The sequence below is a fragment of the Heptranchias perlo genome, unplaced genomic scaffold (assembly GCF_035084215.1).
Source record: "Heptranchias perlo isolate sHepPer1 unplaced genomic scaffold, sHepPer1.hap1 HAP1_SCAFFOLD_315, whole genome shotgun sequence".
NCBI lineage: Eukaryota > Metazoa > Chordata > Chondrichthyes > Hexanchiformes > Hexanchidae > Heptranchias > Heptranchias perlo.
Genome location: NW_027139327.1, coordinates 269,886 through 297,603, shown reverse-complemented (window position 1 = coordinate 297,603; position 27,718 = coordinate 269,886). Strand labels below are relative to the sequence as shown.

At 47.3% G+C, this 27,718-nt stretch overlaps 1 protein-coding gene across 1 annotated transcript in view; it reads left to right on the top strand.

Moving 5' to 3' along the window:
- The window catches only part of LOC137311237 (cytosolic 5'-nucleotidase 1A-like), a gene marked incomplete at its 5' end in the record, with an annotated part of 85,685 nt that overhangs the window by 27,408 nt on the left and 30,559 nt on the right, over positions 1-27,718 (top strand). Inside the window, 1 exon segment of the mRNA XM_067978555.1 lies at positions 823-952. Within this exon segment, the coding sequence (XP_067834656.1) occupies positions 823-952 (130 nt within the window).

The following is a 27,718-nucleotide window of genomic DNA, read 5'->3' as shown; positions in this document are numbered from 1 at the left end:
AGCTCATCTGCTGCTGAAACCCTCATCCAGGCCCTTGTTACCTCCAGAATGGACTATTCCAATGCTCTCCTATCCGGCCTCCCATCTTCCACCCTCCGTAAACTTGAGCTCATCCAAAACTCTGCTGCCCGTATCCTAACTCGCACCAAGTCCCATTCACCCATCACCCCTGTGCTCACTGACCTACATTGGCTCCCGGTCCGGGAATGCCTCGATTTTAAAATCCTCATCCTTGTTTTCAAATCCCTCCATGGCCTCACCCTGCCTATCTCTGTAACCTCCTCCAGCCCTACAACCCTCTGAGATCTCTGCGCTCCTCCAATTCTGGCCTATTGTGCATCCCCGATTTTCATCACTCCACCGTTGGCGGCCGTGCCTTCAGCTGCCTCGGCCCTAAGCTCTGGAATTCCCTCCCTAAACCTCTCCACCTCTCCTCCTTTAAGACGCTCCTTAAAATCTACCTCTTTGACCAAGCTTTTGGTCACCTGTCCTAATATCTCCTTATGTGGCTCGTTGTTAAATTATGTTTGATAATCGCTCCTGTGAAGCGCCTTGGGACGTTTTAACAACATAAGAACATAAGATATAGGATCAGGAGGAGGCCATACGGCCCCTCGATCCTGTTCCGCCATTCAATAAGATCATGGCTGATCTTTGGCCTCAACTCCACTTTCCTGCCCGATCCCCATATCCCTTGATTCCCCGAGAGTCCAAAAATCTATCGATCTCAGCTTTGAATATACTCAACAACTGAGCATCTACAGCCCGTTTTACTAGTTAAAGGCGCTGTATAAATGCAAGTTGTTGTTTGTTTGTGTTTAGGCTCTGGAGGCAGTCAATCAGCAACTGCGGGATCTGTACCCAGACAGTGAGGAGCTCTTCGATATTGTCCTGGTGACCAACAATCATGCACAAGTAGGTGTGCGGCTTATCAACAGCATCAACCACTACGGTAAGTGCAGCGCTGCCCTCACACTCCCCCTCACACTCCCCCTCACACTCCCCCTCACACTCTCCCCTCACACCCTGCCCTAAAACTCTCCCCTCGCACCCTCCCCTCACACTCCCCCTCACACTCTCCCCTCACACCCTGCCCTAAAACTCTCCCCTCGCACCCTCCCCTCACACTCCCCCTCACACTCTCCCCTCACACCCTGCCCTAAAACTCTCCCCTCGCACCCTCCCCTCACACTCCCCCTCACACTCTCCCCTCACACCCTGCCCTAAAACTCTCCCCTCGCACTCCCCCTCACACTCCCCCTCACACTCTCCCCTCACACCCTGCCCTAAAACTCTCCCCTCGCACTCCCCCTCACACTCTCCCCTCACACCCTGCCCTAAAACTCTCCCCTCGCACTCCCCCTCACACTCCCCCTCACACTCCCCCTCACACTCTCCCCTCACACCCTGCCCTAAAACTCTCCCCTCGCACTCCCCCTCACACTCCCCCTCACACTCTCCCCCTCACACCCTGCCCTAAAACTCTCCCCTCGCACCCTCCCCTCACACTCTCCCCTTGCACCCTGCCCTCGCACCCCCCCCGCACCCTTCCCTAAAACTCCCCCCTCACACCCTGCCCTCACACTCTGCCGCCAGCTGGTGTGAGTGTGAAGAAAGGGTTGCACTGGTGGAGAGTGAGGGAGATCCTCTCCGAGGAATTGCCCAACAGCTGCAAATTAGCACAGAGGGGAGAGGACCGAGTGAGACACATCGAGAATGTGGCAGTGAAACTGAGAGAGAGGAAGAAGGAGAGGGAGAGCGCAGGAGAGAGAGAGAGAGAGAGCACGAGAGCAAGAGGAAGAAAGAGAGATAGGAACATAGGAACAGGAGTAGGCCATTCAGCCCCTCGTGCCTGCTCCGCCATTTGATAAGATCATGGCTGATCTGTGATCTAACTCCATATACCTGCCTTTGGCCCATATCCCTTAATACCTTTGGTTGCCAAAAAGCTATCTATCTCAGATTTAAATTTAGCAATTGAGCTAGTATCAATTGCCGTTTGCGGAAGAGAGTTCCAAACTTCTACCACCCTTTGTGTGTAGAAATGTTTTCTAATCTCGCTCCTGAAAGGTCTGGCTCTAATTTTTAGACTGTGCCCCCTACTCCTAAAATCCCCAACCAGTGGAAATAGTTTCTCTCTATCCACCCTATCTGTTCCCCTTAATATCTTAAACTTTGATCAGGTCACCCCTTAACCTTCTAAACTCTACAGAATACAACCCCAATTTATGTAATCGCTCCTCGTAACTTAACCCTTGAAGTCCAGGTATCATTCTAGTAAACCTACGCTGCACTCCCTCCAAGGCCAATATGTCCTTCCGAAGGTGCGGTGCCCAGAACTGCTCACAGTACTCCAGGTGCGGTCTAACCAGGGTTTTGTATAGCTGCAGCATAACTTCTGCCCCCTTGTACTCCAGTCCTCGAGATATAAAGGCTGGCATTCCATTAGCCTTATTGATTATTTTCTGCACCTGTTCATGACACTTCAATGATCTCTGTACCTGAACCCCTAAGTCCCTTTGGACATCCACTGTTATTAACTTTTTACCATTTAGAAAGTACCCTGTTCGATCCTTTTTTGATCCAAAGTGGATGACCTCACATTTGTCTACATTGAATTCCATTTGCCACAGTTTTGCCCATTCACCTAATCTATCAATATCGCTTTGTAATTTTATGTTTTCATCTACACTGCTTACAATGCCACCAATCTTTGTGTCATTGGCAAACTTAGATATGAGACTTTCTATGCCTTCATCTAAGTCGTTAATAAATATTGTGAATAATTGAGGCCCCAAGACAGATCCCTGCGGGACTCCACTAGTCACATCCTGCCAATGTGAATACCTACCCATTATCCCTACTCTCTGTCGCCTTTCGCTCAGCCAACTTCCTAACCAAGTCCGTACTTTTCCCTCGATTCCATGGGCTTCTATCTTAGCTAACAGTCTCTTATGTGGGACCTTATCAAATGCCTTCTGGAAGTCCATATAAATAACATCCATTGACATTCCCCTGTCCACTACTTTAGTCACCTCTTCAAAAAATTCAATCAGGTTTGTCAGGCACGACCTACCTTTCACAAATCCATGCTGGCTCTCTCTGATTAACTGAAAATTCTCGAGGTGTTCAGTCACCCTATCCTTAATTATAGATTCCAGTATTTTCCCCACAACAGATGTTAGGCTAACTGGTCTATAATTCCCCGGTTTCCCTCTCTCTCCTTTCTTAAAAAGCAGAGTGACATGTGCAATTTTCTAATCTAGAGGGACAGTTCCTGAATCTAGAGAACTTTGAAAGATTATAGTTAGGGCATCTGCAATGTGCTCACCTACTTCCTTTAAAACCCTGGGATGGAAACCATCTGGTCCTGGGGATTTGTCACTCTTTAGTGCTATTATTTTCTTCATTACTGTTGCTTTACTTATGTTAATTTTATCGAGTCCCTGTCCCCGATTCAATATAAGTTTTCTTAGGATTTCCGGCATGCTATCCTCTTTTTCGACTAAATACTGACGCAAAGTAATCGTTCAACATGTCCGCCATTTCCCCATTGTCAATGACAATATCCCCACTTTCAGTTTTTAAGGGGCCAACACTGCTCCTGACCACCCTCTTTTTCCTAATATAACTATAAAAGTTCTTCATATTGGCCATGTCTCAGTAATAGCTATCATGTCATACCCTCCAATTTGAATTTCAACCTGTAGTTTATTTAATTTATTCCTTATACTCCGTGCATTTGTATATAGAACTCTTAGTTGGGCCACACACCCTAGCCTGACCTTCAGCTTTGATGCTGGGTTAATCGCCTTACGCCTTCTAGTTTTTATTTTATTTGTCGTACCTTGAGGACGAGTTCATTGAGTGCATCAGGGATGGATTTCTTGAGCAGTATGTAACTGATCCTACAAGGGGGCAGGCAACCTTGGACCTGGTCCTGTGTAATGAGTCAGGATTAATTAATAATGTCCTAGTTAAGGATCCCCTTGGAACGAGCGACCACAACATGGTTGAATTCCATATCCAATTAGAGGGTGAGAAGGTTGATTCTCAAACAAGCGTACTGAGCTTGAATAAAGGAGACTATGATGGTATGAGAGCGGAATTGATTAAAGTGGACTGGGAAAATAGATTAAAGGGTAAGACGGTACATGAGCAGTGGTGTTCATTTAGGGAGTTATTTTACAACTTTCAAAATAAATATATTCCACTGAGGAAAAAAGGGTGTAAAAGAAATGACAGCCACCCGTGGCTAAGTAAAGAAATCAAGGATAGTATCCGACTAAAAACAAGGACATATAAGGTAGCCAAACTTAGTGGGAGGATAGAAGATTGGGAATTCTTCAAAAGACAGCAAAAAGTAACTAAAGGATTGATTAAGAAAGGGAAGTTAGATTATGAAAAGAAATTAGCAAAAAATATAAAAACAGATAGCAAGAGTTTCTATAGTTATATAAAAAGAAAAAGGGTGGCTAAGGCAAACATAGGTCCCTTAGAGGATGAGACCGGGAAATTAATGGTGGGAAACATGGAGATGGCAAAAATGCTGAACAAATATTTTGTTTCAGTCTTTACAGTAGAGGACACTAAGAATATCCCAACACTGGACAAACAGGGGACTCTCGGGGGGGAGGAGCTAAATACGATTAAAATCACTCAAGAGATGGTACTCAGTAAAAAAATGGGACTCAAGGCGGATAAATCCCCTGGACCTGATGGCTTCCATCCTAGGGTCTTGAGGGAAGTGGCAGTAGGGATTGTGGATGCTTTGGTGATAGTTTTCCAAAATTCCCTGGACTCAGGAGAGGTCCCGGCAGATTGGAAAACTGCTAATGTAACACCGTTATTTAAAAAGGGTAGTAGGCAGAAGGCTGGAAATTATAGGCCAGTTAGCTTAACATCTGTGGTGGGTAAAATTTTGGAGTCTATTATTAAGGAGACAGTAACGGAACATTTAGATAAGCATAATTTAATAGGACAAAGTCAGCATGGCTTTATGAAGGGGAAGTCATGTCTGACAAATTTGCTTGAGTTCTTCGAGGATATAACGTATAGGGTGGATAAAGGGGAACCAGTGGACGTAGTGTATTTAGACTTCCAGAAGGCATTCGACAAGGTGCCACATAAAAGATTATTACTTAAGATAAAAAATCACGGGATTGGGGGTAATATTCTGGCATGGGTGGAGGATTGGTTATCGAACAGGAAGCAGAGAGTTGGGATAAATGGTTCATTTTCGGACTGGCAACCAGTAACCAGTGGTGTTCCACAGGGGTCGGTGCTGGGTCCCCAACTCTTTACAATCTATATTAACGATTTGGAGGAGGGGACCGAGTGCAACATATCAAAATTTGCAGATGATACAAAGATGGGAGGGAAAGTAGAGAGTGAGGAGGACATAAAAAACCTGCAAGGGGATATAGACAGGCTGGGTGAGTGGGCGGAGATTTGGCAGATGCAATATAATATTGGAAAATGTGAGGTTATGCACTTTGGCAGGAAAAATCAGAGAGCAAGTTATTTTCTTAATGGCGAGAGACTGGAAAGTACTGCAGTACAAAGGGATCTGGGGGTCCTAGTGCAAGAAAATCAAAAAGTTGGTATGCAGGTGCAGCAGGTGATCAAGAAGGCCAACGGAATGTTGGCTTTTATTGCTCGGGGGATAGAATATAAAAACAAGGAGGTATTGCTGCAGTTATATAAGGTATTGGTGAGACCGCACCTGGAATACTGCATACAGTTTTGGTCTCCATACTTAAGAAAAGACATACTTGCTCTCGAGGCAGTACAAAGAAGGTTCACTCGGTTAATCCCGGGGATGAGGGGGCGGACATATGAGGAGAGGTTGAATAGATTGGGACTCTACTCATTGGAGTTCAGAAGAATGAGAGGCGATCTTATTGAAACATATAAGATTGTGAAGGGTCTTGATCGGGTGGATGCAGTAAGGATGTTCCCAAAGATGGGTGAAACTAGAACTAGGGGGCATAATCTTAGAATAAGGGGCTGCTCTTTCAAAACTGAGATGAGGAGAAACTTCTTCACTCAGAGGGTGGTAGGTCTGTGGAATTTTCTGCCCCAGGAAGCTGTGGAAGCTACATCATTAGATAAATTTAAAACAGAAATAGACAGTTTCCTAGAAGTAAAGGGAATTAGGGGTTATGGGGAGCGGGCAGGAAATTGGACATGAAGCTGAGTTCGGATCGGTCAATGCCCTGTGGGTGGCGGAGAGGGCCCAGGGGCTATGTGGCCGGGTCCTGCTCCGACTTCTTGTGTTCTTTAGATTTGTGGTTGGGATCAGATCAGCCATGATCTTATTGAATGGCGGAGCAGGCTCGAGGGGCCGATTGGCCTACTCCTGCTCCAATTTCTTATGTTCTTATGTTCTTATGTACACTTTCTTTCCGCTGCTCTACGAGGACGAGAGAGAGCTAAAGAGAGACAAGAGAGTGGCTATTTAAGAACTGGCATCAGTTGCTAATAAACCTGGAGAGGGATATTCACCAAAGGCAATGGGATGACTCTGTAACCCTTTCACTTTAACTCCTCTTGAAACGGTCATCTGGAAATTCACTGAAGCACATCTTGGTCAATACTAGATCAAAAACAAAACACTGCGGATGCTGGAAATCTGAAATAAAAACAGAAAATGCTGGAAATACTCAAAGTGAGGCAGCATCTGTGGAGAAAGAAACAGAGTTAACATTTCTAGTCGATGATCTTTGGTCAGGACTGGAAGATATTGAAGATTAAACAGCTTTTAAGCAAGTACAGAGCCGGGGGAAGGGAGGGAGGGAGGGAGGGAGGGAGGGGTGTGGAGGAAAGAACAAAAGGGAAGGTCTCCAAAGAAAAGGTGTCGCCATAGGAACCCGTATGGGTCCCAGCTATACCTGCCTTTTTGTGGGATATGTGGAACATTCCTTGTTCCAGTCCGACTCAGGTCCCCTCCCTCACCTCTTTTGATGACTGTATTGATGCTGTTTCCTGCTATCACCCTGAACTGGAAAATTTCATCAACTTTGCTTCCAATTTCCACCCTTCCCTCACCTTCACATGGTCCATCTCCGATTCTTCCCTCTTCGACTTCTCTATCTCCATTTCTGGGGACAGGCTGTCAACCAATATCTATTATAAGCCCACCGACTCCCACAGCTACCCTGATTACACTTCCTCCCACCCTGCTTCCTGTAAGGACTCTATTCCATTCTCCCAGTTTCTTCGTCTCCATCGTATCTGTTCTGACGATACCACCTTCCACACCAGTGCTTCCGATATGTCTTCCTTTTTCCATAACCGAGGATTCCCCTCCACTGTAGTTGACAGGGCCCTCGACCGTGTCCATCCCATTTCCCGCACTTCTGCCCTCACCCCTTCCCCTCCCTCCCAGAACCATGCTAGGGTCCCCCTTATCCTCACCTTCCACTCCACCAGCCTCCACATTCAATGTTTCATCCTCCGCCATTTCCATCACCTCCAGCATGATGCCACCGCCAAACACATAGAATCATCAAATGGTTACAGCACAGAAGGAGGCCATTTGGCCCATTGAGTCCGTGCCGACTCTCTGCAAGAGCAATCCAGCTAGTCCCATTCTCCCGCTCTATCCCCGTAGCCGTGCAAATTTTTTCCCTTCAAGTACTTATCCAGTTCCCTTTTGAAGGCCATGATTGAATCTGCCTCCACCACCCCCTCGGGCAGCGCATTCCAGATCATAACCACTCGCTGTGTAAAAAAAGTTTTTCCTCATGTGACCTTTGGTTCTTTTGCCAATCACCTTAAATCTCTGTCCTCTGGTTCTTGACCCTTCCACCAATGGGAACAGTTTGTCTCCATCTACTCTGTCTCGACCCTTCATGATTTTGAATACCTTGATCAAATCTCCTCTCAACTGTCTCTGTTCCAAGGAGAACAATCCCAGCTTCTCCAGACTATCCACGGAACTGAAGTCCCTCATCTCTGGAATCATTCTAGTAAATCTCTTATGCACCCTCTCTAAGGCCTTCACATCTTTCCTAAAGTGTATTGCCCAGAACTGGACACAATACTCCAGTTGTGGCTGAACCAGTGTTTTATAAAAGTTCATTATGACTTCCATATTTTTGTACTCTATGCCTCTATTTATAAAGCTCAGGATCCTGTGTGCTTTTTTAACCACTTTCGCAACCTGCCCTGCCACCTTCAACGATTTGTGCACATACACCCCCAGATCTCTCTGTTCCTGTATCCCTTTTAGAGTTGTGCCCTCTAGTTTATATTGCCTCTCCTCGTTCTTCCTACTGAAATGTATCACTTTGTACTTTTCTGCGTTAAATTTCATCTGCCACGTGTCCGCCCATTCCACCAGCCTGTCTATATCCTTTTGAAGTCTATCACTATCCTCCTCACTGTTTACTACACTTCCTAGTTTTATGTCATCTGCACATTTTGAAATTGTGCCCTGTACATCCAAGTCCAAGTCATTAATATATATCAAGAAAAGCAATGGTCCCAGCACTGACCCCTGGGGAACACCACTGTACACCTCCCTCCAGTCCGAAAAACAACCGTTCACCACTACTCTCTGTTTCCTGTCACTTAACCAATTTCATATCCATGCTGCCACTGCCCCTTTTATTCCATGAGCTTCAATCTTGATGACAAGCCTATTATGAGGCACTTTATCAAAAGCCTTTTGAAAGTTCATATACACCACATCAACCGCATTGCCCTCATCAACCCTCCCTGTTACCTCATCAAAAAACTCTGTCAAGTTAGTTAAACACGATTTGCCTTTAACAAATCCATGCTGGCTTTCCCTGATCAATCCACACTCGTCCAAGTGACTGTTAATTCGGTCCCAGATTATCGTTTCTAAAAATTTCCCCATCACTGAGGTTAAACTGATTGGCCTGTAATTGTTGGGTTTATCCTTACACCCTTTTTTGAACAAGGGTGGAACATTTGCAATTCTCCAGTCCTCTGGCACCACCCCCGTATCTACGGATGTTTGGAAGATTATGGCCAGTACCTCCGCAATTTCTACCCTTACTTCCCTCAGCAACCTAGGATGCATCCCATCCGGACCAGGTGATTTATCTACTTTAAATACAGCCAGCCTTTCTAGTGCCTCCTTTTTATCAATTTTTAGCTCATCCAGTATCTCAACTATATCTTCCTTTACTGAGACTCTGGCAGCATCTTCTTCCTTGGTAAAGACAGATGCAAAGTACTCATTTGTACCTTGACCATCCCCTCTGCCTCCATGAGTAGATCTCCTTTTTGGTCCCTAATCGGCCCCACCCCTCCTGTTACTACCCGTTTACTATTTATACGCCTGTAGAAGACTTTTGGATTCCCTTTTATGTTGGCCGCCAGTCTATTCTCATACTCTCTCTTTGCCCCTCTTATTTCCTTTTTCACTTCCCCTCTGTACTTTCTATATTCAGCCTGGTTCTCACTTGTATTATAAACCTGACATCTGTCATACGCCCCCTTTTTCTGCTTCATCTTATTCTCCATCTCTTTTGTCATCCAGGGAGCTCTGGCTTTAGTTGCCCTCCTTTCTCCCTCGTGGGAATGTACTTAGACTGTACCTGAACCATCTCCTCTTTAAAGACTGCCCACTGTTCAGTTACAGTTTTGCCTGCCAATCTTTGATTCCAATTTACCCGGGCCAGATCTGTTCTCATCCCATTGAATTTGGCCTCCTCCAATTGAGTATTTTCCCTCCCCTCCCCTCCCCTTTCAGCATTCCGAAGGGACCACTCTCTCCGCGACACCCTGGTCCCATCTTCCATCACCCCCAACACCTGCTCTCCTCCTCACATGTGAGCGCAGGAGATGCAACACCTGCCCTTTCACCTCCTCCCTTCCCACCATCCACGGCCCCAAACACCCCTTCCAGGTGAAACAGTGATTTACTTGTACTTTAATTTACTGGACTGTTACGCTGCTCACAGTGCGGTCTCCTCTACATTGGGGAGAACAAACACAGACTGGGTGATCACTTTGCTGATCTCCTCCGCTCAGTCCACAAGTGTGACCCTGAACAGCAATGTGATAATGACCAGGGAATCTGTTTTAGTGATGTTGGTTGAGGGATAAATATTGACCAGGACACCCGGGGAGAACTCCCTGCTCTTCTTCGAGCCATGGCTGATACCCTGACAATCTCTGTGATGCATTTGTTGCAGAGACTCCCTTACTTGATGACAGGGCCTCAACTCAAGCACATCAGGATAAGCTGTGGCTCAGTGGTGGATGTAAAAGATGCCACGGCACGATTTGGAGTTCTCCCTGGAATCCTGGGCAATATTTATCCCTCAACCAACATCACTTTTAAAAAAGCAGATTCAGGTTATTTGCTGTTTGTGGGATCTTGCTGTGCACAGATTTGCTGCCGCGTTTCCTACATTACAACAGTGAATATGCTTTGAAAGTACTTCATTGGCTGTAAAGCGCTTTGGGACGTCCCAGGGTTGTGTAAAGTGCCACAAAAATGAAAATCTTTCCTTCTTACTAAAAATGAGCAAATTCTTAATTCAAGAAGCAGGTCGGATTTATTATTAACGGCGACCCGTCTACTTTACTGATTAACGGCGACCCGTCTACTTTACTCATTAACGGCGACCCGTCTACTTTACTGATTAACGGCGACCCGTCTACTTTACTGATTAACGGCGACCCGTCTACTTTACTCATTAACGGCGACCCGTCTACTTTACTGATTAACGGCGACCCGTCTACTTTACTGATTAACGGCGACCCGTCTACTTTACTCATTAACGGCGACCCGTCTACTTTACTGATTAACGGCGACCCGTCTACTTTACTGATTAACGGCGACCCGTCTACTTTACTGATTAACGGCGACCCGTCTACTTTACTGATTAACGGCGACCTGTCTACTTTACTGATTAACGGCGACCCGTCTACTTTACTCATTAACGGCGACCCGTCTACTTTACTGATTAACGGCGACCCGTCTACTTTACTGATGAACGGCGACCCGTCAACTTTACTGATTAACGGCGACCCGTCTACTTTACTCATTAACGGCGACCCGTCTACTTTACTGATTAACGGCGACCCGTCTACTTTACTCATTAACGGCGACCCGTCTACTTTACTGATTAACGGCGACCCGTCTACTTTACTGATTAACGGCGACCCGTCTACTTTACTGATTAACGGCGACCCGTCTACTTTACTGATTAACGGCGACCCGTCTACTTTACTCATTAACGGCGACCCGTCTACTTTACTCATTAACGGCGACCCGTCTACTTTACTGATTAACGGCGACCCGTCTACTTTACTGATTAACGGCGACCCGTCTACTTTACTGATTAACGGCGACCCGTCTACTTTACTGATTAACGGCGACCCGTCTACTCATTAACGGCGACCCGTCTACTTTACTCATTAACGGCGACCCGTCTACTTTACTGATTAACGGCGACCCGTCTACTTTACTGATTAACGGCGACCCGTCTACTTTACTCATTAACGGCGACCCGTCTACTTTACCGATTAACGGCGACCCGTCTACTTTACTGATTAACGGCGACCCGTCTACTTTACTGATTAACGGCGACCCGTCTACTTTACTGATTAACGGCGACCCGTCTACTTTACTGATTAACGGCGACCCGTCTACTTTACTCATTAACGGCGACCCGTCCACTTTACTGATTAACGGCGACCCGTCTACTTTACTCATTAACGGCGACCCGTCTACTTTACTGATTAACGGCGACCCGTCTACTTTACTCATTAACGGCGACCCGTCTACTTTACTGATTAACGGCGACCCGTCTACTTTACTCATTAACGGCGACCCGTCTACTTTACTCATTAACGGCGACCCGTCTACTTTACTGATTAACGGCGACCCGTCTACTTTACTCATTAACGGCGACCCGTCTACTTTACCGATTAACGGCGACCCGTCTACTTTACTGATTAACGGCGACCCGTCTACTTTACTGATGAACGGCGACCCGTCTACTTTACTGATTAACGGCGACCCGTCTACTTTACTCATTAACGGCGACCCGTCTACTTTACTGATTAACGGCGACCCGTCTACTTTACTCATTAACGGCGACCCGTCTACTTTACTGATTAACGGCGACCCGTCTACTTTACTGATTAACGGCGACCCGTCTACTTTACTGATTAACGGCGACCCGTCTACTTTACTGATTAACGGCGACCCGTCTACTTTACTCATTAACGGCGACCCGTCTACTTTACTCATTAACGGCGACCCGTCTACTTTACTGATTAACGGCGACCCGTCTACTTTACTGATTAACGGCGACCCGTCTACTTTACTGATTAACGGCGACCCGTCTACTCATTAACGGCGACCCGTCTACTTTACTCATTAACGGCGACCCGTCTACTTTACTGATTAACGGCGACCCGTCTACTTTACTGATTAACGGCGACCCGTCTACTTTACTGATTAACGGCGACCCGTCTACTTTACTCATTAACGGCGACCCGTCTACTTTACTCATTAACGGCGACCCGTCTACTTTACTGATTAACGGCGACCCGTCTACTTTACTGATTAACGGCGACCCGTCTACTTTACTGATTAACGGCGACCCGTCTACTTTACTGATTAACGGCGACCCGTCTACTTTACTCATTAACGGCGACCCGTCCACTTTACTGATTAACGGCGACCCGTCTACTTTACTCATTAACGGCGACCCGTCTACTTTACTGATTAACGGCGACCCGTCTACTTTACTCATTAACGGCGACCCGTCTACTTTACTGATTAACGGCGACCCGTCTACTTTACTCATTAACGGCGACCCGTCTACTTTACTCATTAACGGCGACCCGTCTACTTTACTGATTAACGGCGACCCGTCTACTTTACTCATTAACGGCGACCCGTCTACTTTACCGATTAACGGCGACCCGTCTACTTTACTGATTAACGGTGACCCGTCTACTTTACCGATTAACGGCGACCCGTCTACTTTACTGATTAACGGCGACCTGTCTACTTTACTGATTAACGGCGACCCGTCTACTTTACTCATTAACGGCGACCCGTCTACTTTACTGATTAACGGCGACCCGTCTACTTTACTGATTAACGGCGACCCGTCTACTCATTAACGGCGACCCGTCTACTTTACTGATTAACGGCGACCCGTCTACTTTACTGATTAACGGCGACCCGTCTACTTTACTCATTAACGGCGACCCGTCTACTTTACTGATTAACGGCGACCCGTCTACTTTACTGATTAACGGCGACCCGTCTACTTTACTGATTAACGGCGACCCGTCTACTTTACGCATTAACGGCGACCCGTCTACTTTACTCATTAACGGCGACCCGTCTACTTTACCGATTAACGGCGACCCGTCTACTTTACTCATTATCGGCGACCCGTCTACTTTACTCATCAACGGTGACCCGTCTACTTTACTCATTAACGGCGACCCGTCTACTTTACTCATTAACGGCGACCCGTCTACTTTACTCATTAACGGCGACCCGTCTACTTTACTCATTAACGGCGACCCGTCTACTTTACTCATTAACGGCGACCCGTCTACTTTACCGATTAACGGCGACCCGTCTACTTTACTCATTAACGGCGACCCGTCTACTTTACTCATTAACGGCGACCCGTCTACTTTACTCATTAACGGCGACCCGTCTACTTTACTGATTAACGGCGACCCGTCTACTTTACTCATTAACGGCGACCCGTCTACTTTACTGATTAACGGCGACCCGTCTACTTTACTGATTAACGGCAACCCGTCTACTTTACTGATTAACGGCGACCCGTCTACTTTACTGATTAACGGCGACCCGTCTACTTTACTGATTAACGGCGACCCGTCTACTTTACTGATTAACGGCGACCCGTCTACTTTACTGATTAACGGCGACCCGTCTACTTTACTCATTAACGGCGACCCGTCTACTTTACTGATTAACGGCGACCCGTCCTCTTTACTGATTAACGGCGACCCGTCTACTTTACTGATTAACGGCGACCTGTCTACTTTACTGATTAACGGCGACCCGTCTACTTTACTGATTAACGGCGACCCGTCTACTTTACTCATTAACGGCGACCCGTCTACTTTACTGATTAACGGCGACCCGTCTACTTCACTGATTAACGGCGACCTGTCTACTTTACTGATTAACGGCTACCCGTCTACTTTACTGATTAACGGCGACCCGTCTACTTTACTGATTAACGGCGACCCGTCTACTTTACTGATTAACGGTGACCTGTCTACTTTACTGATTAACGGCGACCCGTCTACTTTACTCATTAACGGCGACCCGTCTACTTTACTCATTAACGGCGACCCGTCTACTTTACTGATTAACGGCGACCCGTCTACTTTACTCATTAACGGCGACCCGTCTACTTTACTGATTAACGGCGACCCGTCTACTTTACTGATTAACGGCGACCCGTCTACTTTACTGATTAACGGCGACCCGTCTACTTTACTCATTAACGGCGACCCGTCTACTTTACTGATTAACGGCGACCCGTCTACTTTACTCATTAACGGCGACCCGTCTACTTTACTCATTAACGGCGACCCGTCTACTTTACTGATTAACGGCGACCCGTCTACTTTACTGATTAACGGCGACCCGTCTACTTTACTGATTAACGGCGACCCGTCTACTTTACTGATTAACGGCGACCCGTCTACTTTACTCATTAACGGCGACCCGTCTACTTTACTCATTAACGGCGACCCGTCTACTTTACTCATTAACGGCGACCCGTCTACTTTACTGATTAACGGCGACCCGTCTACTTTACTCATTAACGGCGACCCGTCTACTTTACCGATTAACGGCGACCCGTCTACTTTACTCATTAACGGCGACCCGTCTACTTTACTGATTAACGGCGACCCGTCTACTTTACTCATTAACGGCGACCCGTCTACTTTACTGATTAACGGCGACCCGTCTACTTTACTCATTAACGGCGACCCGTCTACTTTACTGATTAACGGCGACCCGTCTACTTTACTGATTAACGGCGACCCGTCTACTTTACTCATTAACGGCGACCCGTCTACTTTACTGATTAACGGCGACCCGTCTACTTTACTCATTAACGGCGACCCGTCTACTTTACTGATTAACGGCGACCCGTCTACTTTACTGATTAACGGCGACCCGTCTACTTTACTGATTAACGGCGACCCGTCTACTTTACTCATTAACGGCGACCCGTCTACTTTACCGATTAACGGCGACCCGTCTACTTTACTGATTAACGGCGACCCGTCTACTTTACTCATTAACGGCGACCCGTCTACTTTACTGATTAACGGCGACCCGTCTACTTTACTGATTAACGGCGACCCGTCTACTTTACTGATTAACGGCGACCCGTCTACTTTACTCATTAACGGCGACCCGTCTACTTTACTGATTAACGGCGACCCGTCTACTTTACTGATTAACGGCGACCCGTCTACTTTACTGATTAACGGCGACCCGTCTACTTTACTGATTAACGGCGACCCGTCTACTTTACTGATTAACGGCGACCCGTCTACTTTACTGATTGACGGCGACCCGTCTACTTTACTGATTAACGGCGACCCGTCTACTTTACTGATTAACGGCGACCCGTCTACTTTACTGATTAACGGCGACCCGTCTACTTTACTCATTAACGGCGACCCGTCTACTTTACTCATTAACGGCGACCCGTCTACTTTACTCATTAACGGCGACCCGTCTACTTTACTCATTAACGGCGACCCGTCTACTTTACTCATTAACGGCGACCCGTCTACTTTACTGATTAACGGCGACCCGTCTACTTTACTCTTTAACGGCGACCCGTCTACTTTACTCATTAACGGCGACCCGTCTACTTTACTCATTAACGGCGACCCGTCTACTTCACTGATTAACGGCGACCCGTCTACTTTACTGATTAACGGCGACCCGTCTACTTTACTGATTAACGGCGACCCGTCTACTTTACTGATTAACGGCAACCCGTCTACTTTACTCATTAACGGCGACCCGTCTACTTTACTGATTAACGGCGACCCGTCTACTTTACTCATTAACGGCGACCCGTCTACTTTACTGATTAACGGCGACCCGTCTACTTTACTCATTAACGGCGACCCGTCTACTTTACTGATTAACGGCGACCCGTCTACTTTACTCATTAACGGCGACCCGTCTACTTTACTCATTAACGGCGACCCGTCTACTTTACTGATTAACGGCGACCCGTCTACTTTACTGATTAACGGCGACCCGTCCTCTTTACTGATTAACGGCGACCCGTCTACTTTACTGATTAACGGCGACCTGTCTACTTTACTGATTAACGGCGACCCGTCTACTTTACTGATTAACGGCGACCCGTCTACTTTACTCATTAACGGCGACCCGTCTACTTTACTGATTAACGGCGACCCGTCTACTTTACTGATTAACGGCGACCCGTCTACTTTACTGATTAACGGCGACCCGTCTACTTTACTGATTAACGGCGACCCGTCTACTTTACTCATTAACGGCGACCCGTCTACTTTACTGATTAACGGCGACCCGTCTACTTTACTGATTAACGGCGACCCGTCTACTTTACTCATTAACGGCGACCCGTCTACTTTACTGATTAACGGCGACCCGTCTACTTTACTGATTAACGGCGACCCGTCTACTTTACTGATTAACGGCGACCCGTCTACTTTACTGATTAACGGCGACCCGTCTACTTTACTGATTAACGGCGACCCGTCTACTTTACTCATTAACGGCGACCCGTCTACTTTACTGATTAACGGCGACCCGTCTACTTTACTGATTAACGGCGACCCGTCTACTTTACTGATTAACGGCTACCCGTCTACTTTACTGATTAACGGCGACCCGTCTACTTTACTGATTAACGGCGACCCGTCGACTTTACTGATTAACGGCGACCCGTCTACTTTACTGATTAACGGCGACCCGTCTACTTTACTCATTAACGGCGACCCGTCTACTTTACACATTAACGGCGACCAGTCTACTTTACTCATTAACGGCGACCCGTCTACTTTACTGATTAACGGCGACCCGTCTACTTTACTCATTAACGGCGACCCGTCTACTTTACTGATTAACGGCGACCCGTCTACTTTACTCATTAACGGCGACCCGTCTACTTTACTGATTAACGGCGACCCGTCTACTTTACTGATTAACGGCGACCCGTCTACTTTACTGATTAACGGCGACCCGTCTACTTTACTCATTAACGGCGACCCGTCTACTTTACTCATTAACGGCGACCCGTCTACTTTACTCATTAACGGCGACCCGTCTACTTTACTCATTAACGGCGACCCGTCTACTTTACTGATTAACGGCGACCCGTCTACTTTACTGATTAACGGCGACCCGTCTACTTTACTCATTAACGGCGACCCGTCTACTTTACTCATTAAAGGCGACCCGTCTACTTTACTGATTAACGGCGACCCGTCTACTTTACTCATTAACGGCGACCCGTCTACTTTACTGATTAACGGCGACCCGTCTACTTTACTCATTAACGGCGACCCGTCTACTTTACTGATTAACGGCGACCCGTCTACTTTACTGATTAACGGCGACCCGTCTACTTTACTGATTAACGGCGACCCGTCTACTTTACTCATTAACGGCGACCCGTCTACTTTACTGATTAACGGCGACCCGTCTACTTTACTGATTAACGGCGACCCGTCTACTTTACTGATTAACGGCGACCCGTCTACTTTACTCATTAACGGCGACCCGTCTACTTTACTCATTAACGGCGACCCGTCTACTTTACTGATTAACGGCGACCCGTCTACTTTACCGATTAACGGCGACCCGTCTACTTTACTGATTAACGGCGACCTGTCTACTTTACTGATTAACGGCGACCCGTCTACTTTACTCATTAACGGCGACCCGTCTACTTTACTGATTAACGGCGACCCGTCTACTTTACTGATTAACGGCGACCCGTCTACTCATTAACGGCGACCCGTCTACTTTACTGATTAACGGCGACCCGTCTACTTTACTGATTAACGGCGACCCGTCTACTTTACTCATTAACGGCGACCCGTCTACTTTACTGATTAACGGCGACCCGTCTACTTTACTGATTAACGGCGACCCGTCTACTTTACTGATTAACGGCGACCCGTCTACTTTACGCATTAACGGCGACCCGTCTACTTTACTCATTAACGGCGACCCGTCTACTTTACCGATTAACGGCGACCCGTCTACTTTACTCATTAACGGCGACCCGTCTACTTTACTCATCAACGGTGACCCGTCTACTTTACTCATTAACGGCGACCCGTCTACTTTACTCATTAACGGCGACCCGTCTACTTTACTCATTAACGGCGACCCGTCTACTTTACTCATTAACGGCGACCCGTCTACTTTACTCATTAACGGCGACCCGTCTACTTTACCGATTAACGGCGACCCGTCTACTTTACTCATTAACGGCGACCCGTCTACTTTACTCATTAACGCCGACCCGTCTACTTTACTCATTAACGGCGACCCGTCTACTTTACTGATTAACGGCGACCCGTCTACTTTACTCATTAACGGCGACCCGTCTACTTTACTGATTAACGGCGACCCGTCTACTTTACTGATTAACGGCAACCCGTCTACTTTACTGATTAACGGCGACCCGTCTACTTTACTGATTAACGGCGACCCGTCTACTTTACTGATTAACGGCGACCCGTCTACTTTACTGATTAACGGCGACCCGTCTACTTTACTGATTAACGGCGACCCGTCTACTTTACTCATTAACGGCGACCCGTCTACTTTACTGATTAACGGCGACCCGTCCTCTTTACTGATTAACGGCGACCCGTCTACTTTACTGATTAACGGCGACCTGTCTACTTTACTGATTAACGGCGACCCGTCTACTTTACTGATTAACGGCGACCCGTCTACTTTACTCATTAACGGCGACCCGTCTACTTTACTGATTAACGGCGACCCGTCTACTTCACTGATTAACGGCGACCTGTCTACTTTACTGATTAACGGCTACCCGTCTACTTTACTGATTAACGGCGACCCGTCTACTTTACTGATTAACGGCGACCCGTCTACTTTACTGATTAACGGTGACCTGTCTACTTTACTGATTAACGGCGACCCGTCTACTTTACTCATTAACGGCGACCCGTCTACTTTACTCATTAACGGCGACCCGTCTACTTTACTGATTAACGGCGACCCGTCTACTTTACTCATTAACGGCGACCCGTCTACTTTACTGATTAACGGCGACCCGTCTACTTTACTGATTAACGGCGACCCGTCTACTTTACTGATTAACGGCGACCCGTCTACTTTACTCATTAACGGCGACCCGTCTACTTTACTGATTAACGGCGACCCGTCTACTTTACTCATTAACGGCGACCCGTCTACTTTACTCATTAACGGCGACCCGTCTACTTTACTGATTAACGGCGACCCGTCTACTTTACTGATTAACGGCGACCCGTCTACTTTACTGATTAACGGCGACCCGTCTACTTTACTGATTAACGGCGACCCGTCTACTTTACTCATTAACGGCGACCCGTCTACTTTACTCATTAACGGCGACCCGTCTACTTTACTCATTAACGGCGACCCGTCTACTTTACTGATTAACGGCGACCCGTCTACTTTACTCATTAACGGCGACCCGTCTACTTTACCGATTAACGGCGACCCGTCTACTTTACTCATTAACGGCGACCCGTCTACTTTACTGATTAACGGCGACCCGTCTACTTTACTCATTAACGGCGACCCGTCTACTTTACTGATTAACGGCGACCCGTCTACTTTACTCATTAACGGCGACCCGTCTACTTTACTGATTAACGGCGACCCGTCTACTTTACTGATTAACGGCGACCCGTCTACTTTACTCATTAACGGCGACCCGTCTACTTTACTGATTAACGGCGACCCGTCTACTTTACTCATTAACGGCGACCCGTCTACTTTACTGATTAACGGCGACCCGTCTACTTTACTGATTAACGGCGACCCGTCTACTTTACTGATTAACGGCGACCCGTCTACTTTACTCATTAACGGCGACCCGTCTACTTTACCGATTAACGGCGACCCGTCTACTTTACTGATTAACGGCGACCCGTCTACTTTACTCATTAACGGCGACCCGTCTACTTTACTGATTAACGGCGACCCGTCTACTTTACTGATTAACGGCGACCCGTCTACTTTACTGATTAACGGCGACCCGTCTACTTTACTCATTAACGGCGACCCGTCTACTTTACTGATTAACGGCGACCCGTCTACTTTACTGATTAACGGCGACCCGTCTACTTTACTGATTAACGGCGACCCGTCTACTTTACTGATTAACGGCGACCCGTCTACTTTACTGATTAACGGCGACCCGTCTACTTTACTGATTAACGGCGACCCGTCTACTTTACTGATTAACGGCGACCCGTCTACTTTACTGATTAACGGCGACCCGTCTACTTTACTGATTAACGGCGACCCGTCTACTTTACTCATTAACGGCGACCCGTCTACTTTACTCATTAACGGCGACCCGTCTACTTTACTCATTAACGGCGACCCGTCTACTTTACTCATTAACGGCGACCCGTCTACTTTACTCATTAACGGCGACCCGTCTACTTTACTGATTAACGGCGACCCGTCTACTTTACTCTTTAACGGCGACCCGTCTACTTTACTCATTAACGGCGACCCGTCTACTTTACTCATTAACGGCGACCCGTCTACTTTACTGATTAACGGCGACCCGTCTACTTTACTGATTAACGGCGACCCGTCTACTTTACTGATTAACGGCGACCCGTCTACTTTACTGATTAACGGCAACCCGTCTACTTTACTCATTAACGGCGACCCGTCTACTTTACTGATTAACGGCGACCCGTCTACTTTACTCATTAACGGCGACCCGTCTACTTTACTGATTAACGGCGACCCGTCTACTTTACTCATTAACGGCGACCCGTCTACTTTACTGATTAACGGCGACCCGTCTACTTTACTCATTAACGGCGACCCGTCTACTTTACTCATTAACGGCGACCCGTCTACTTTACTGATTAACGGCGACCCGTCCTCTTTACTGATTAACGGCGACCCGTCTACTTTACTGATTAACGGCGACCTGTCTACTTTACTGATTAACGGCGACCCGTCTACTTTACTGATTAACGGCGACCCGTCTACTTTACTCATTAACGGCGACCCGTCTACTTTACTGATTAACGGCGACCCGTCTACTTTACTGATTAACGGCGACCCGTCTACTTTACTGATTAACGGCGACCCGTCTACTTTACTGATTAACGGCGACCCGTCTACTTTACTCATTAACGGCGACCCGTCTACTTTACTGATTAACGGCGACCCGTCTACTTTACTGATTAACGGCGACCCGTCTACTTTACTCATTAACGGCGACCCGTCTACTTTACTGATTAACGGCGACCCGTCTACTTTACTGATTAACGGCGACCCGTCTACTTTACTGATTAACGGCGACCCGTCTACTTTACTGATTAACGGCGACCCGTCTACTTTACTGATTAACGGCGACCCGTCTACTTTACTCATTAACGGCGACCCGTCTACTTTACTGATTAACGGCGACCCGTCTACTTTACTGATTAACGGCGACCCGTCTACTTTACTGATTAACGGCTACCCGTCTACTTTACTGATTAACGGCGACCCGTCTACTTTACTGATTAACGGCGACCCGTCGACTTTACTGATTAACGGCGACCCGTCTACTTTACTGATTAACGGCGACCCGTCTACTTTACTCATTAACGGCGACCCGTCTACTTTACACATTAACGGCGACCAGTCTACTTTACTCATTAACGGCGACCCGTCTACTTTACTGATTAACGGCGACCCGTCTACTTTACTCATTAACGGCGACCCGTCTACTTTACTGATTAACGGCGACCCGTCTACTTTACTCATTAACGGCGACCCGTCTACTTTACTGATTAACGGCGACCCGTCTACTTTACTGATTAACGGCGACCCGTCTACTTTACTGATTAACGGCGACCCGTCTACTTTACTCATTAACGGCGACCCGTCTACTTTACTCATTAACGGCGACCCGTCTACTTTACTCATTAACGGCGACCCGTCTACTTTACTCATTAACGGCGACCCGTCTACTTTACTGATTAACGGCGACCCGTCTACTTTACTGATTAACGGCGACCCGTCTACTTTACTCATTAACGGCGACCCGTCTACTTTACTCATTAAAGGCGACCCGTCTACTTTACTGATTAACGGCGACCCGTCTACTTTACTCATTAACGGCGACCCGTCTACTTTACTGATTAACGGCGACCCGTCTACTTTACTCATTAACGGCGACCCGTCTACTTTACTGATTAACGGCGACCCGTCTACTTTACTGATTAACGGCGACCCGTCTACTTTACTCATTAACGGCGACCCGTCTACTTTACTGATTAACGGCGACCCGTCTACTTTACTGATTAACGGCGACCCGTCTACTTTACTGATTAACGGCGACCCGTCTACTTTACTCATTAACGGCGACCCGTCTACTTTACTCATTAACGGCGACCCGTCTACTTTACTGATTAACGGCGACCCGTCTACTTTACTCATTAACGGCGACCCGTCTACTTTACTCATTAACGGCGACCCGTCTACTTTACCGATTAACGGCGACCCGTCTACTTTACTGATTAACGGCGACCCGTCTACTTTACTCATTAACGGCGACCCGTCTACTTTACTCATTAACGGCGACCCGTCTACTTTACTGATTAACGGCGACCCGTCTACTTTACTCATTAACGGCGACCCGTCTACTTTACTCATTAACGGCGACCCGTCTGCTTTACTGATTAACGGCAACCCGTCTACTTTACCGATTAACGGCGACCCGTCTACTTTACTCATTAACGGCGACCCGTCTACTTTACTGATTAACGGCGACCCGTCTACTTTACTGATTAACGGCGACCCGTCTACTTTACTCATTAACGGCGACCCATCTACTTTACTGATTAACGGCGACCCGTCTACTTTACTCATTAACGGCGACCCATCTACTTTACTGATTAACGGCGACCTGTCTACTTTACTCATTAACGGCGACCCGTCTACTTTACTGATTAACGGCGACCCGTCTACTTTACTCATTAACGGCGACCGTCTACTTTACTGATTAACGGCGACCCGTCTACTTTACTCATTAACGGCGACCCGTCTACTTTACTCATTAACGGCGACCCGTCTACTTTACTCATTAACGGCGACCCGTCTACTTTACTCATTAACGGCGACCCGTCTACTTTACTGATTAACGGCGACCCGTCTACTTTACTGATTAACGGCGACCCGTCTACTTTACTAATTAACGGCGACCCGTCTACTTTACTGATTAACGGCGACCCGTCTACTTTACTCATTAACGGCGACCCGTCTACTTTACTCATTAACGGCGACCCGTCTACTTTACTGATTAACGGCGACCCGTCTACTTTACTCATTAACGGCGACCCGTCTACTTTACTGATTAACGGCGACCCGTCTACTTTACTCATTAACGGCGACCCGTCGACTTTACTGATTAACGGCGACCCGTCTACTTTACTGATTAACGGCGACCCGTCTACTTTACTGATTAACGGCGACCCGTCTACTTTACTGATTAACGGCGACCCGTCTACTTTACTGATTAACGGCGACCCGTCTACTTTACTCATTAACGGCGACCCGTCTACTTTACCGATTAACGGCGACCCGTCTACTTTACTCATTAACGGCGACCCGTCTACTTTACTGATTAACGGCGACCCGTCTACTTTACTGATTAACGGCGACCCGTCTACTTTACTCATTAACGGCGACCCGTCTACTTTACTCATTAACGGCGACCCGTCTACTTTACTCATTAACGGCGACCCGTCTACTTTACTGATTAACGGCGACCCGTCTACTTTACTCATTAACGGCGACCCGTCTACTTTACTCATTAACGGCGACCCGTCTACTTTACTGATTAACGGCGACCCGTCTACTTTACTGATTAACGGCGACCTGTCTACTTTACTGATTAACGGCTACCCGTCTACTTTACTCATTAACGGCGACCCGTCTACTTTACTGATTAACGGCGACCCGTCTACTTTACTGATTAACGGCGACCCGTCTACTTTACTCATTAACGGCGACCCGTCTACTTTACTGATTAACGGCGACCCGTCTACTTTACTGATTAACGGCGACCCGTCTACTTTACTCATTAACGGCGACCCGTCTACTTTACTGATTAACGGCGACCCGTCTACTTTACTGATTAACGGCGACCCGTCTACTTTACTGATTAACGGCGACCCGTCTACTTTACTCATTAACGGCGACCCGTCTACTTTACTCATTAACGGCGACCCGTCTACTTTACCGATTAACGGCGACCCGTCTACTTTACCGATTAACGGCGACCCGTCTACTTTACTCATTAACGGCGACCCGTCTACTTTACTGATTAACGGCGACCCGTCTACTTTACTGATTAACGGCGACCCGTCTACTTTACTCATTAACGGCGACCCGTCTACTTTACTGATTAACGGCGACCCGTCTACTTTACTCATTAACGGCGACCCGTCTACTTTACTCATTAACGGCGACCCGTCTACTTTACTCATTAACGGCGACCCGTCTACTTTACTGATTAACGGCGACCCGTCTACTTTACTCATTAACGGCGACCCGTCTACTTTACTCATTAACGGCGACCCGTCTACTTTACTGATTAACGGCGACCCGTCTACTTTACTGATTAACGGCGACCTGTCTACTTTACTGATTAACGGCTACCCGTCTACTTTTCTCATTAACGGCGACCCGTCTACTTTACTGATTAACGGCGACCCGTCTACTTTACTGATTAACGGCGACCCGTCTACTTTACTCATTAACGGCGACCCGTCTACTTTACTGATTAACGGCGACCCGTCTACTTTACTGATTAACGGCGACCCGTCTACTTTACTCATTAACGGCGACCCGTCTACTTTACTGATTAACGGCGACCCGTCTACTTTACTCATTAACGGCGACCCGTCTACTTTACTCATTAACGGCGACCCGTCTACTTTACTGATTAACGGCGACCCGTCTACTTTACTGATTAACGGCGACCCGTCTACTTTACTGATTAACGGCGACCCGTCTACTTTACTCATTAACGGCGACCCGTCTACTTTACTCATTAACGGCGACCCGTCTACTTTACTCATTAACGGCGACCCGTCTACTTTACTGATTAACGGCGACCCGTCTACTTTACTGATTAACGGCGACCCGTCTACTTTACTCATTAACGGCGACCCGTCTACTTTACTCATTAACGGCGACCCGTCCACTTTACTCATTAACGGCGACCCGTCTACTTTACTGATTAACGGCGACCCGTCTACTTTACTGATTAACGGCGACCCGTCTACTTTACTCATTAACAGCGACCCGTCTACTTTACTGATTAACGGCGACCCGTCTACTTTACTCATTAACAGCGACCCGTCTACTTTACTGATTAATGGCGACCCGTCTACTTTACTCATTAACGGCGACCCGTCTACTTTACTCATTAACGGCGACCCGTCTACTTTACTGATTAACGGCGACCCGTCTACTTTACCGATTAACGGCGACCCGTCTACTTTACTGATTAACGGCGACCCGTCTACTTTACTCATTAACAGCGACCCGTCTACTTTACTGATTAATGGCGACCCGTCTACTTTACTCATTAACGGCGACCCGTCTACTTTACTCATTAACGGCGACCCGTCTACTTTACTGATTAACGGCGACCCGTCTACTTTACTGATTAACGGCGACCCGTCTACTTTACTGATTAACGGCGACCCGTCTACTTTACTCATTAACGGCGACCCGTCTACTTTACTGATTAACGGCGACCCGTCTACTTTACTGATTAACGGCGACCCGTCTACTTTACTGATTAACGGCGACCCGTCTACTTTACTGATTAACGGCGACCCGTCTACTTTACTGATTAACGGCGACCCGTCTACTTTACTCATTAACGGCGACCCGTCTACTTTACTCATTAACGGCGACCCGTCTACTTTACTCATTAACGGCGACCCGTCTACTTTACTGATTAACGGCGACCCGTCTACTTTACTGATTAACGGCGACCCGTCTACTTTACTGATTAACGGCGACCCGTCTACTTTACTGATTAACAGCGACCCGTCTACTTTACTCATTAACGGCGACCCGTCTACTTTACTCATTAACGGCGACCCGTCTACTTTACTCATTAACGGCGACCCGTCTACTTTACTCATTAACGGCGACCCGTCTACTTTACTCATTAACGGCGACCCGTCTACTTTACTGATTAACGGCGACCCGTCTACTTTACTCATTAACGGCGACCCGTCTACTTTACTGATTAACGGCGACCCGTCTACTTTACTGATTAACGGCGACCCGTCTACTTTACTCATTAACGGCGACCCGTCTACTTTACTGATTAACGGCGACCCGTCTACTTTACCGATTAACGGCGACCCGTCTACTTTACTCATTAACGGCGACCCGTCTACTTTACTGATTAACGGCGACCCGTCTACTTCACTCATTAACGGCGACCCGTCTACTTTACTGATTAACGGCGACCCGTCTACTTTACTCATTAACGGCGACCCGTCTACTTTACTGATTAACGGCGACCCGTCTACTTTACTCATTAACGGCGACCCGTCTACTTTACTGATTAACGGCGACCCGTCTACTTTACTGATTAACGGCGACCCGTCCACTTTACTGATGAACGGCGACCCGTCTACTTTACTGATTAACGGCGACCCGTCTACTTTACTGATTAACGGCGACCCGTCTACTTTACTCATTAACGGCGACCCGTCTACTTTACTCATTAACGGCGACCCGTCTACTTTACTGATTAACGGCGACCCGTCTACTTTACTGATTAACGGCGACCCGTCTACTTTACTGATTAACGGCGACCCGTCTACTTTACTGATTAACGGCGACCCGTCTACTTTACTCATTAACGGCGACCCGTCTACTTTACTCATTAACGGCGACCCGTCTACTTTACCGATTAACGGCGACCCGTCTACTTTACTCATTAACGGCGACCCGTCTACTTTACTGATTAACGGCGACCCGTCTACTTTACTGATTAACGGCGACCCGTCTACTTTACTCATTAACGGCGACCCGTCTACTTTACTCATTAACGGCGACCCGTCTACTTTACTCATTAACGGCGACCCGTCTACTTTACTCATTAACGGCGACCCGTCTACTTTCCTCATTAACGGCGACCCGTCTACTTTACTCATTAACGGCGACCCGTCTACTTTACTCATTAACGGCGACCCGTCGACTTTACTCATTAACGGCGACCCGTCTACTTTACTGATTAACGGCGACCCGTCTACTTTACTGATTAACGGCGACCCGTCTACTTTACTGATTAACGGCGACCCGTCTACTTTACTCATTAACGGCGACCCGTCTACTTTACTGATTAACGGCGACCCGTCTACTTTACTGATTAACGGCGACCCGTCTACT